We start from the raw sequence: 14,813 nt of genomic DNA on the forward strand, positions 1-14,813 counted from the left end.
TATTAACAAATGAGGTGAGCTTTTTTTCCTTTACATTGATAGATTGCAATCCAGAGTAGTTCCATTTGACTGTGGCTGAGAAATGTAGTGTAGGAAATCAGCAGACCTGCAATGTCCTTCTCTCAGAGCTGCGTTTGTCCTTTATAAAAATGCATCCATGATCAGATGTCACTCTCTCATAGAATGAGATTTTTCTTCTGTTTTACCTTGCATGCTTTTATTTCACAGTCTCACAATTGAGTTTGAGGTGCGAACCGAAGCTGAATCAGGCTTGCTGTTTTACATGGCTCGGATCAATCATGCTGATTTTGCTACAGTTCAGCTGCGAAATGGATTACCCTACTTCAGTTATGACTTGGGAAGTGGTGACACAAACACCCTTATTCCCACCAAAATCAATGATGGCCAGTGGCACAAGGTAATAGTCCCCTGGATATTGGCAGTGCTCTTTGGGGGGGTCTGGGGGGGTTGTGGGTGGCAGTCATAGATTTTCCCCTGATGCCAATTTTATTTCCTCTGTCCTGAGGCTCACTCAAGTCCTACTGGAATGTGACTAAAGTTCAAAATATAGCAAATGCCATAAGCAACTGCCCATGTGGTCTAAGAGTAGATTTATATTTGACTATGAACAGGCCTCATTCTGCTACCACAAGATTCTGTCATTTTTAAACAGCTGTGGCTCTTGAACATCTGTCTACAAATCAGGGTCAGAAATGAGAAGACATTTTCAATGTTCGAAGTGAAAATCATGGGATAAGGCAGGTTGTTCATAATCGAGCTCTGTGTATTTGATTTAAAGGAACAATATTTATTCTGAGGTTATATTTTCTTTTAAGGAGCCAAAACATATTTTCTTTTGTGAATTTCTTTTTCACAGATTAAAAAACAGACACCACTAGGATCTAAGATTTATTCTTTACACAATCTATCCCATCCCTTGCCAATTTATGCAAATCAAAAGTGTTTGAATGGCTCTAGGGTCTCATTTCCACCCACAGCAATTTGGAACAATTTTTAAACATTGGCCTTACACCCAGAAACTGATACTATTATGGGCACAGAAGGCATTTACCAGCTTACTGTCATCTCTGGCATAACTGCAAACGGATAATAGACCGCCTGATTAAAATAAAAACTCAGAATTTGTCTCTCTACTTGTGATAGCCTATTAAATAACAGTTCCCTAGATACAACTCATACAGTGTTTAATTATTAAGTTGTGTTTTATTAAGTTTTGAATGGTACATATTGATATACAAGTCTTAATCTTGCCATATTTGACATAGAAAGTCAAAGTAACTGGAAAATAGTGGAAAACACAAAATCAACCACTTTGTTATCTTGAAAACAATAAACAGAACCCATATATTTTCTTGGGATTTTATAACAAAAAAATACCAAGTTTTATGAAGGTGCCTCATTGAGGTTGGCTCGCATCTTTAATAGAATAATAGATATGAAGCTGAGATGAATACAGTGTTATTCCCAGTGGAATAGGATTCAGCAAGAAAAATTAAATGTGATAAGTAAATAAATTAGTGTTCATATATTTGCTCTTTTGAATTGGGAGCCAGCACCACTGACATCCCTGTACTCGGGGGTCAATGTTGGCAGTGCACTAGGGATTATGTGGTGTCAGGAATCAAACCCAGACCTCCAATATACAAAGTATGTGCTCAGCCCGGTTAGCTATCTCTCTGGCCTTAATTTAAAGCTTTGTTAAAGCTGACTTTCACTGTAAAATGAGGTCTGACATTATTCTAACCCTGATGTAGATGCATTTCAAACCATCACCAGGCTCCAGTTTTTCACAGGGTCACATGTGTTATGCACCTTCTCTTTAACTGAGGCACAAGGTTTTCTTACTCGAGCCTGTCGGTACCTCTTCTTTCACTTTGTCCCAAAAGATAATTTAGTCCACTGCTGTAATTTCAGTTGCAGTCAGCTTTCCATCTTCCTCCTTGATTTTTTTCTAATCAGCTCCTGCAGAAATGGCAATGCTTTCTGGATGAGCCGACCTTTTTGCAATTTTGCAGAAGGACCTGATAGGCAGAAAGATGGAGCATATCTGAAATTGTGTTGGGGAGATGAGACTTTGCTCAACCAAATTGATGCATTTTTAAAACCTGACATGAATTTTTGCAGCCCACTTAATTCATGCTCTCAGTCTGCAAGGTCCCTTACAGTAAGCCTATCTTGGGTACATATGCTCACTTAGCATCCTAGAGAAATATCTTCATTCAAGAAAAATCACCCCAGAAGATTTTGTGGGTGGCAGTAATAGAAAAAAACAATTTGAAATATTCTGCAAAATAGATGTAATTTTATTCATGTTATAGACTTAGTTCATAGCGGGAACTCACTAAGTTATTCTGCTTTTCCATGAAAGCCTTGTTAGTTTGATTGATTCAGTTTGGGGCGGTACTCAAGGGCTGCTTCTGGCTCAGTGTTCAGGAAACATTTGGTTCTAGGGACTGAACTCAGGTCTCTAGGATGCAAAGCATATACTCCAACCCTTTATGCTATTTCCCTGACCTTTGAAAAAGCAGTGAAGTCATTTTTTTATGCCCTGTATATTTCAAACTTCCCTATGACTGATATTATAAATATTTTTTTTTCTTTTTGTAGATTAAGATTACGAGAGTTAAGCAAGAAGGAATTCTCTATGTAGACGATGCTTCCAACCGAACCATCAGTCCCAAGAAAGCTGATATCCTGGATGTTGTAGGAATGTTGTATGTTGGTGGGTTACCCATCAACTACACCACCCGAAGAATTGGTCCAGTAAGTGTCGAATTTGTTTCTTTGGGGCCACAGTAGATGCCTAAGTCATACAAGCATTTAGAATTAAGTGAGACTGTCCATCTATTAGTAATGAAGAAATCATTCTTTAAAGAATGGACAGGAAATAGTCTAAGTATATTTGAATATAGGAAATAATATCCCCAAACAGAGTGTGAGCCCTGAAGCCAGACCTGCTTGATTGAAATACCTGATTCACTGACTGTCTAATATTTCATAAATTATTTAGTGTATTTTTGACAAACTTTTCTTTTCTGAAATGGGATAATAATATTAATACCAAATATTGAAAGGTTGCTATAAAGATTAAATGAGGTGATATTTAAAATACTTAAAAAAAGTGTCAAGCATATAGATAGCATTGGACAATGAAGGAAAGTGGTAATAATAACTGCACTGTTACAGGTCTACAGTTTTCATAACTGTGTGAGATGCAGTATCCAATATTGGATTAAGAATTTAAAGTCCTAAAATCCTTAAAATTTTGTAAATCAATAATGACAAAATTAATGTTTTGTGAGATCATAAATCCTGCTTGCTTTGGAAAGTATTGTTTTGAGATTGATGTTTTCACAGAGTATACTGAATACAAATATGATACAATACTCAGATTAGAGCACATAAAATTACAGACCTATTCTTCAAAGTCATTCATCTATTATGTTTCTAATTCTCAGCATTAGGTCTCTCTTGTGGGTGGTCAATTTGCTTTTCCCTCATAACTATTGAACATACTACCTCAGTCAGCAACATTAGGTGCTGAAGTGAGACTGGAGAAGAATGATTAACTTGTTGCCAAATGAAATATCATGGAGCAGAATGTGATTTAATTTCTTTCTATAGTCTCTGAACTCTGAATGCTTGATACAGATTTTCAAATTTTATGTGTATGTGCATTTTCTTACAAGTCTACTTCATTATACTTTCAAAAGAAAGAACTATTCATTCCAAATAGATAAAAACAACAAATAAAAACAAAAGTGTATGGGGGCTGGAATGATAGCACAGCGAGTAGGGCATTTGCCTTGCACATGGCCAACCCGGGTTTGATTCCCAGCATCCCATAGGGTCCCCCAAGCACCACCAGGAGTAATTCCTGAGTGCATGAGCCAAGAGTAAAACCTGTGCATCGCCAGGTGTGACCCAAAAAGAAAAACAAAAGTGCATGGGATAAAGTTAGTAAATTATTAGCAGAAAATTTGAAAACTGGATCATAAAGGACTGATTTCTGTGATACTCTAGGGACCCACAACTCTGTTGAATCAGTGGTCCACTCAGACACATAGTGTATGGAATGTGCCTTCTTCCAGGCTGGAGAGATCCTCATAATACAGAACTCTGTACCTATGCTGTCAAGATTAGAGTGATCTGCAGAGCTAGGATGCTCTGAGGGGGGATACCACAGGACAGTGTTTTCCCATTTTTTTTGTACCTGAGAACTGGCAACTGGCTCAAGCAATTGTCTGTGGCAAGCACTTAAACTGCTACATAGAAAAGTCATTTTCAAGAATTTTATGCTCTAACATTTGCACCAAATACAAACCTTTGGAAACCACTTTCCTAAGACAACAGACCATGGGAGGGAGCGGGGGAGGTATACTGTGATTCTTGGTGGTGGAATATGTGCACTGGTGAAGGGATGGGTGTTCAAGCATTGTATAACTGAGACTTAAACCCGAAAGCTTTGTAACTTTCCACATGGTGATTCAATAAAAGAATAAATTAATAAAAAAAAGATAGCATACCAATGACTCCATGGATAGAGCACCCCACAGATAATTGTATTCCACATAAAAGCAGGATTTTATTAAGAGTGATACTCATTGCTTATGACCTGAACATTTAGGTGACCTACAGTATTGATGGCTGCATCAGGAACCTGCAGATGGCTGAGGCTCCTGTTGATCTTGAACAACCAACCTCCAGCTTCAATGTGGGAACGTGTTTTGCAAATGCTCAGAAAGGAACATATTTTGATGGAACAGGTTTTGCCAAAGCAGGTGAGACTCTTCAATGTCCTTCCTGTTGAATAATAACTAGGTACGAATATTAACTTCTTGCTCATGCAGAAAAATAAAAAGTTTCTGGATCTTAATCTACTATACTTTATTTAAACCCAAAATAAAATACATACAGAAGAATTGTAACATTGCCTCCTTTTAAACTAACATAGAATATCTTGATAAAAACGTTTCAAACAAAGTTTAAGTTCATATTGGGCATTTCCTCTTGCTCTTTCTGGAGATCAATGGCCAGAGAAATAGTTCTGCAGGTAAGATGCTTGCCTTGCAGGCAGCTGATCAGGTTCAATACCTAGAACCCTACACGCCCTCACTGGCCCACCATGAGTGATCTCTGAGCACAGAGCCAGGGAGTCAGCCCTGAGTACTGCTAGATGTGACTCCCTACAACAAAAATAAAGAGTTTCTGGGGCTGGAGAAATAGTACAGCAGGTAGAGCATTTGCCTAACACTTGGCCAACCCGGGTTTGATTCCCAGCATCCCATATGGTCCCCTGAGCACCGCCAGGAGTAATTCCTGAGTGCAAAGCCAGGAGTAACCCCTGTGCATCTCCGTACACCACCGGGTGTGACTGAAGAGGAAAAAAAAAGTGTTTCCAACCACTAAATAAATAGGAGTTTTACATCCTCCTCACTCTCTGTCTTTAAGGGAAATACTTCCTATTGTGTCTTTCTTCTTCTCCCTTTCAGAAACAGAAACAAAATTATTCTTGGTTTTATTTTTTTAGAGAAAAATGTAGCTTCTCTTAGTTTCACTTCTAAAAGTCCTTTCACCTTTGTTCTTCCAAATTCATCAAAATTCTTAGTACAATAAAGTCTTTCACATAACAAGTGCTAATTTCATTGGCGACAATTATTATCACACATACCATTTAATTTTTTCCTAATAAATAGGATACTAAGAAAAAATTTCAGTGAACTCTCTCCAAACACTTCGTGTAGTTAATGTGCTATAGCCTGATTTTAACACTTTACCTAATAGGCAGATCTTAAATATTTGCAAAATATTAAAGATATGAATGAAATATGAAAAAGTATAACAACATATTAACTCGTTGAATTAGAAAAGTCTATTCAACTCCAAGAAATTTCTCCTTCAGAATTTTTCCTGAAATTCCATTTTTTATTAATAATATATTTAGAGGGGCTGGAGCGATAGCACAGCGGGTAGGGCATTTGCCTTGCATGTGGCCGACCCGGGTTCGATTCCCAGCATCCCATATGGTCCCCTGAGCACCGCCAGGAGTAATTCCTGAGTGCATGAGCCAGGAAAAACCCCTGTGCATCGCTGGGTGTGACCCCCCCAAATAATAATAATAATAATAATATATTTAGAAACTTTTGAGCCCTCTCAGTTAAAATTTTGCTGAAGCATCACTGACATGCTCACCTTAACAAAACAATGGGATTTCTACCATAAACATACCTCGCTATGAAGTTCTCTGAATAACTCTTAGGTGTATTCTCTCATTCATGTATTGACAAATATATGTATGAAATCTCTACTATGTACCAGATACGTTGTTAGGCACAAGATAAAATGTTGAATTAACAGTATTGTAAAGCACAGTAACCAAAATAAATATTATTTTTAAAATTATATAACAGTTAAGTTGTTACTCTCATCAATTCATATTTTAGGAAAAAAAGAAAGACAAAAAATTAGCAGTAAATACATACTGTTATATAATACAATGGTAGCTTGTATAGGTTATATAAAAGACTGGAACTTAATAGTTGCTCTAATTGAAATCTAGTAAAGACAGTGCTTTATATCAATTTTGATTAGCAATCCTTAAACCCTTGTCCAAAATTTTTTTTAAATATTTATTTTACAGTTGGTGCGTTCAAAGTAGGATTGGAACTTCTTGTGGAATTTGAATTCCGTACAACTAGAACCACTGGAGTTCTTCTGGGAATCAGCAGCCAAAAAATGGATGGAATGGGTATTGAAATGATTGATGAAAAGGTGAGCAAGCTATCAATATATTTCTGTTCTCTTCAAGATTTTGTTGCTTATGTGTAGAAATTCCATTTTAAAACCTTACTCTATTCTATGTTAGAATAAAGTTAGACTGTAACATTTCATTTATTTTGTATGTTCTCAATTCATTTTTGTTCTCAACACAGTCTGCAGACTAATGCAAACTCTTAAAGTGCTAATTCTATATTTAACCAATTGTCTTAACTGATAATTGTCCAAATGGTTTTATATCTTGGGGTCTTATTGTGTGGCTAAAAGTATAGTTATTCTCTTCTTTATGAATACACAGTCTTTGAAATATTGATTCCAGTTGGGGAATGGGTGGAGGAGAGGTGTATTGGATTGTCTAAATGCTTGAATTGTCTAAAATCAGTCTTTGCCACACAATAGGAAAAGAACCTTTCAGAAGTTAAGATAGCAAGTGAACACATTAGTTTCTCAACTGTAATTTGTTATGTTTTATTTTGTTTTTGCATCACACCTGATGGTTTTCGTGGCTTATTTCTGGCTCTGTGCTCAGAAATCACTCCTGGCCATCTCTAGAGACCATATGGGCAGCTCAGGATCCAACCTGGAGACTAAACAGGGTCAGCTGTGTGCAAGATCAACACCTTAACAACTGCCCTATCACTCCAGCCATCTCAATAGAAGTTTAAAAGTATCTATGTGCCATTTTAAAAAAATAAAGAAAGAACAAATATAAGCCAGAGAGTAAAGGAGTGAAGCATTTATTTGCCTACCATGCATCCAACCCTCGTTCAATTCCTGCAACCACATGATCTCCCATTGAGAGCAAACATTGAGAGCAACCCCACCTCCACCCTAGCACAGAACCAGGAGTAGCCCATAAATACCACTGATATGGTCCCCAAACACCAACATATAAACAAATGAGATTTTTCAAAAACATCTTTACAATAACCATTCATTGCAGAACATCATCTTTTATCAATTTACAGGCAAGGTTGATTCTAATTTTGAAACCTCTTTAGTTCCTGCTACTCTGTGAGCCGCAACCTGCTGTGGACAACTTCTTTGTCTAAACTTGATATTACTGGAGGCAGATAGAAGAGGAAGTCAAAGCAAGAAATTTCACATTTCCTACTTGGTTATTAAATATGAATCACATTCTAGTTCTGCCTGCATTTTTTACTCATAAGTTGTGTTGCCTCCTTAAAAGTAATGCTGTTTAGTTTTCCTCTTGGGGAGAATTCTTTTTTTAAAATGTGTTTTGTCTTTCTTCCTGTTCTTTAAAACCTCATCAAAGAAAATTAAAAGTTCCATGGCACGGAAGCAAAAATGGGAAAGAATTAAGGAACACTTAATATTTTTCCAGATTTTCAAAATACACTTTCACTTCATCTTGAAAAAAGCCCTTTATTTCATCACCTACTTATAATACCACGGTTACTATCAATTAGCCAGTGTATCATGTTCCATTCCAAGGCATGTACTTTTCTCACCTCACTGGTTTATATGAAAAATTGTGTATTACAAATTCCACCAAATGGAGCAAAGTCTTAACAAAAATTCATATCTTTCTACTGCTTACAGGATTTTCACCTATTTACTCACACATTTAGTCTTTTTAAAATTTTTGGTTTTTTCTTTTACCTTGTCAAATGTATTGCCAGATTGACGAATGTTTTAGTGTTTCAATATGTTTTTCTTCATCAGCATCAGAAGAATTTTGTCATCTCAAATTTCAGGAACTGTTCCATGTAACTGAAAACAGATTTTTCTCATTTAGACAAGAACTTCCCATTTAAGTTTTTCATTGCTAAAAATTTAACTGGCCTTCTGGCTCAAAGTCTTTGGCACCTGTGACATAAAGCATGCTGAGAAAAATGTAATTTATGTAACACTCAGTCTTATATATAAAATGATATCTATGAAGAAAAAATACAATTAAAACATCAAAGCTTACATTAAAAAGTTCTAAAGATGTTTTTAAATGATTTGTAATGCAAATGAAGTCATCAGTCCCAGTAACATCTTTTAAGAAAATTTTAATAAGTTTGGTAAGAATTCTCATATTCTAAATAGGTCTATAGTGGATTTTTTCTATGTATACAATTGATCTTAATTTTTGATAGGGATCCTCAAATGACTTATTACATTTTTGGAAAGCAGAATTTTTTAGACACTCTCACATCTTATCTATTGGTCTCAACAATGTCCAAAAGCAAGAACACAATTTGTGAATCCTGGTAAGTAAATGTACATTTCAGTTATCAAGTTTAAAAATAAAAATGTGATATACTTTATCCATTTTTATTTTATACTAGTCCAGTTGATATTTTATTAGCATGAATACAATGCAAATACCTATCTAATGAAATCATATGTGACTACTCAATTTTCTGCCTTCTAGCTCATGGTTCATGTGGACAATGGTGCAGGCCGCTTCACTGCTGTCTATGATGCTGGGATCCCAGGGCATTTGTGTGATGGAAAATGGCATAAAGTCACAGCCAGCAAGATCAAACATCACATTAAACTGACAGTAGATGGTAACCAGGTAGAAGCCAAGAGTCCAAACCCAGCTTCGACATCAGCTGATACAAATGACCCTGTGTTTGTTGGAGGGTTCCCAGGTGAGACTTGCCTATGCCAGCAGAATTTCTTTGCTCCATTATGTTAGTGGTTTGGAAAACATTTATATTTCTATAAATATGTTGAGGAATGTGTACTTAAATTTACTCACTAACCTTAGACTCTACTCCCATAAATAACACCTTACGTGAAATTCCCCCAGTGTGTAAAATGAGTGTATTATTTATAGAAAACCTATAGGACTAAAATTTTCATGATAACCCACAAGGTTTAATTCATGGGGATATGGAGGCTAGAGGAAATGAAATTGACTTATAAAAGATGTGAGGCATTTAAACAGCAAACAAGGCTAGGGTTGTTACTTCAATTTTTTTTAAGTAAATATACCAAAGGAATCATAAAATACTATGGAAACTTATTTAAGTTCTGGAAATCATCGAGTTAAACATAGTTTATTAACCCCCATGTTAGTATAGAGGTTATATATATAAACATTTATGAATGTGTATATAAAAATATTTCAGAGAAGCAAAAGCAATAAATCTTAATCGAAAATCCCTAACACATTAAACATTGCATGAAAACCACAGAGTTATTTAAAGTGCCCATAAACAAAAGTGCCCAACTTTTGATGGGGGATAGTAAGTACTTAATATTACAAGGAAAAAACACCTGGAAATTTTGGTCAATTTTTGCAGGATAATTTTCATTCCAAATATAAAAATCCTTTATTTTTTAAAGATCATCATCATCATCATCATCATCATCATCATCATCATCATCATCATCATCCCATTGATCGTCAAATTTCACAAGAGGTCTCAGTAACGTCTCCATTCGTCCTAGCCCTGAGATTTATAAGCCTCTCTTTGCTCATCCTTCCCAAGGATGCCGCATTGGAGGCTCTTTCAGGGTCAGGGGAATGAGACCCATCTTGTAACTGGTTTTGGCATATGAATACACCATGGGGAGTTTGCAAGGCTCTCCCTTGTGGACAGGAAACTCTTAGTAGCTTGCCAGGTTCTCCCAGAGCGAGAACTAGGCTATAAGATGTCTTCTAAGAGCTTGGTTTTAAGTCTCTGGATGTTGGCCGTTGGTGGAATTACACGGCTCCAGGGGCAGTCCCTGGGTGTGACTGCTAGCAACTGGAAAAAGGGAAATCTGGACAGAAGAGGCCCAGTCCCGATCTGAGCAGGCTTGGAGGATTTAGGCCCCTGGTCCCACACACCTGGGTTCCTCTGCCAGTACCTTCATTCATGAGGCTCATTTTTTTATGTTTTTTTTTTAAATTAGCCTAATGGGGGCTGGAGTGATAGCACAGTAGGTAGGGCATTGGCCTTGCACACGACTGACCCAGGTTCGATTCCCAGCATCCTATATGGTCCCCTGAGCACCACCAGGAGTAATTCCTGAGTGCCAAGCCAGGAGTAACCCCTGTGCATCGCCGGGTGTGACACCCCCCCCAAAAAATTAGCCTAATGTATATTTAGCAGTAGCCGATGAAGGTAAAGATATAGAAATAATTGAGACCAAATTATGATTCCCCTTTCTTAAGTTGTTTCTGGATTTTTTTTCTTGGACTGGGTCACACTTGGTGATGCTCAGGGGTTAAGTTGTGGCTCTGCACTCAGGAATTACTCCTGGCATTGCTCAGGGGTCCATATGGGATGCTGGGGATCAAACCCAGGTCGGCCACATGCAAGACAAATGCCCTACCCGCTGTACTATTACTCCAGCCCCTCTGGATTTTTTTTAAACAAACCTACTTCAGTTTAATCAGAATAAACTTCTAAATACAATGGAGATAATGTACTTTTTCGTACTTTTTCACTCAGCTGATGAAATGGGATCCCAGTCAGCACATGGGCTACTTTGGAAAGGCAACATCTCTTTAATAAGATAAAGGCCAACTAACTTAACCTTTTTTGATTTATTTGTATAATGTAAAGAAGGGATGTCATCACTATTAAAATGCAATATCCTAAGTACTTAAAGTAACTGCGCAGTTGCTTTGTTTTATTATAAAAATGTAATAATTTTGTCACGACTGTGTTCATTATTTTGATACCTTAAAGTCTGAGAATCTGGATGTCTCTACAGTCCCTAACTCATCCTTTTTCTTGTTATGCCTCTATAAATTTAACATTTATTAATCCTAAGAACAAAATCACCAACTCTATATCAAGCACCCTTCTACTTTAATCTCAGGCTAACAACTGATTTGAAATATGCTCTTTAACATCACAGCTGAGTCCTCTTCCTTCTGCTTTTCAGATGGTCTCAAACAGTTTGGTCTGACTACCAGTGTTCGCTTCCGTGGTTGCATCCGGTCTCTAAGGCTCACCAAAGGCACAGGCAAGCCAATGGAGGTGAATTTCACTAAAGCCCTGGAACTAAGGGGTGTTCAACCTGTATCCTGCCCAGTCAACTAATAGAAACTAAATTCCAAGAAGTGTCCTTTAAAACATGTGTAGGCAAAGAAAGCATATACATTTTACTTATGTATGTTATTAAAACTAATTTGTGCATGTATATTGAACTCATTCTGTATTCCGATGGTGCTAATTGAGATCCCAGACTGAATTTTTATTTCTTTCCAGAATAAAAATTTAAGTTGTTTCTCAAGTCGGTGAATATTAAAGTTGTTATTTCATTCTACATAATTACTTGTTTTGTGTTTGATTTAAGGATGAGTCAACTAACCACAAATGGTTGAATTTACAGCATACCTCAGAGTCATCTCAAGAAGAGTTCAGCTATAATTTGATATAGGAAGTTTTTTAGAAATTAAATCCTATTAATTCTTGCATCATTCTTTTCTGGATGTGTCAGCTTTGGCTTTCTATGCAGGCTGCTAAAACAGTGGTGAAACTGTCCTGTTTGATTGGGAGGGAATCAGTGGTCTTAGTCCTTATGTTTGTGAAAGCATTATAAAATCATTTTCATGATCCAGTTTCATTATTAAAGAGTTTAACTAGCCATAAGAGTGAATACCTTTTTATGCTGAAAGCAGAGAGTATAGATCAGATTCAGGCCAGAGCCCTTAATTACTTGATTTTCTTGTTTGATAATGATTTATAGGCTTTGGGGAAATACCGGCACTAAGCTCCCGAATGACAATTAAGAACAGATTTGATACTACAGTATTGAAACTCTGGGATATATGTTTTCAGCAAATACCATGATCTACTCTTACGTGGAGAGGAATAATGCTGAAATGTGTTTTTATTTAACAGGAAACAATAAACCAGACTCTTAAAAGGCATAAATTATTGAGTGTTCTTAGAGTTGTAATTTGACCTAACAAATACATTTCCTAAAACATTTCTGTTTTTTCCTTTTACCCACTGTTTCAATCATCTTCAAAGAGCTCTGTTAGAAGTTTGACCTAGATTTTATTCACAATTTAAGAGAAAATGTTTCTTTTGTCATTTTCTGTACAATATATTTAGTGTAATAATGCAGAACATGAGAAAGAACAGACTGCCTGATAAAGGTAATTTTAGCAAAAGAGGAATGTTCTATGACAACGTTATACTCAGGGGAAAGGAGAGTGCTGTTTCCAATCAAGGAGATAGCTAACATACTCTGAGCATTTCATCATTGGCCAGTTGCTCCATGCAATTTGTTCAAACAATTCATTCTACTGCAAGTGATTCTCAAATATGGCTCTATTTTGACATAATCTGGAACACTTGAAGACGCTATTTGCTGATTCAGAAATTTTGGTCCCATTTAGGATATAACTCAAGCCTAAGAATTTTACAAACGCTTTGTAGGTGAGTCTAAGGAATCATCAGGGTTGAGATCGATGATCTATTTTATTTATTTATTTATTTATTGCTTTTTTGGGTCACACCTGGCGATGCTCAGGGGTACCTCCTGGCTCTGCACTCAGGAATTACTCCTAGCAGTGCTCAGGGGACCATATGGCATGCTGGGAATCGAACCCAGGTTGGCCGCTTGCAAGGCAAACACCCGCTGTGCTATACTTCCAGCCCAGAGATCAATGATCTAAAGAGAAAAAAGGATTTAATCACTTACAATCCTTGCTGTTTGACTTTATCAATACCAAATTTATAAAAATATGCATAATATTAAATTTAATTAATGCCTTTTGGCTTATTGTTAGAAAACAAAACTCTTAGAAACCAATGGGTTTTAGGACATGACTTTTGTGCTTATTCTGAATAATGAATAATAAAAATTCTGAATAATAAACAGGTATAAAGATTCTTAAAAGCTAAATTCTTGGATCTTGTACCAAAAACAAAATATGTAACAAATTTGAAAGTAGATAGTTGGCATTCCTCTCAGTCAAGTGTTGTTGAGGTCATTTTGTACTTTAGAATGATAGATTAGGAAAAGCTCTTTGAGACCAATAAATAAGTGATTCTCCATTTTGTTTCATAAATCGCATTGGGTGCTTAAAATGATATAAATGGCTGTTAACCTAATTAATTTAGATCTTAGGATAGGGCACTGGCATTGGCATTTTTTAATTATCCTTGATGATTCTGATAGGTTCCTCAGGAAACATTTAGTTATATTTCATATTTTGTAGGATGAATAGAAATCTGAGAGAATTTTTTTAAATATACTCAAAGTCTAACATTAATTAAATTTTCCAATATATTCCCAAGAAAATTTTGTCTGGGCCCCAGGAAAATTTGATGCATCAAGTGATAACAAAAATTGTCCTATACAAAATCATATTCTGGAGTGACATGATTTTGTATTAGACAAACTTTGTCCAAATTCTAGAAATAAAGAAAATGCTATTAACGGAAAACTTTTCTCCATTATATTTTAAACTAATTTTTCTATGTTAAAATCAGATTTTTATCCCAAAACAAGATAAAATATTTTCTTTGCCCAACTTAATCCCCTGGAGAATTCCTTCACCTCCTGCCACCCACAGAGACAGAGAAGAAAAGAGAATGCTTTTTGTTTCTTTTCCAAACACCCACTTCTATCAGTTGTCAGCTAGCTTCTTTAAGAAGGTGCTTTGCACTTCAGAAGAAAAACATTTGTGAGGGAGTTTTATTGAAGTTTCCATGGTGAACACCACTGACAAAGGAAAATAAGGAACAGAGAAAACTTCAGCCCGCAATCACCAAAACACTACCAACCGCTTAAAGCTTCAATTAGTGGTTTCAGAAATCATAATCATTTTCTTCTTTGATTTAGCCTATTGTCCCCTACTACAAAACCCTTTTAGATTTTTCCTTAACAACAGATGAATTTTTTGACTCTTTGAAAACCTTTAGATTTTATGTGATTTACTGTGTATAAAATGGATACGTGTGATCAATGTAGAAGCAGAGCACAAGTCAGTGTTTTCAAGAACAAAGTATGTTTTATGTTCACTACCATTTGAAAAAAGATATTGCTTATTGTCAATGCAACTTTTTAACCTGTTTTTTTACTGTATTTTAACCTGTTGAGTA

At 36.2% G+C, this 14,813-nt stretch overlaps 1 protein-coding gene across 1 annotated transcript in view; it reads left to right on the top strand.

The window, feature by feature from the left end:
* LAMA2 (laminin subunit alpha 2) overlaps window positions 1–12,016 on the top strand; it is a 645,380-nt gene extending 633,364 nt beyond the window's left edge. The window contains exons 60-65 of the mRNA XM_012932852.2: window positions 229–418; window positions 2,629–2,784; window positions 4,649–4,802; window positions 6,662–6,792; window positions 9,182–9,404; window positions 11,638–12,016. Coding sequence (XP_012788306.2) covers window positions 229–418; window positions 2,629–2,784; window positions 4,649–4,802; window positions 6,662–6,792; window positions 9,182–9,404; window positions 11,638–11,795 — 1,012 coding nt within the window. The 3' untranslated portion in view covers window positions 11,796–12,016. The remainder of the gene's footprint in view (window positions 1–228; window positions 419–2,628; window positions 2,785–4,648; window positions 4,803–6,661; window positions 6,793–9,181; window positions 9,405–11,637) is intronic.
* The last annotated feature ends 2,797 nt before the right edge of the window (window positions 12,017–14,813 follow it).

The sequence above is a fragment of the Sorex araneus genome, chromosome 4 (assembly GCF_027595985.1).
Source record: "Sorex araneus isolate mSorAra2 chromosome 4, mSorAra2.pri, whole genome shotgun sequence".
Classification (NCBI taxonomy): Eukaryota; Metazoa; Chordata; class Mammalia; order Eulipotyphla; family Soricidae; genus Sorex; species Sorex araneus.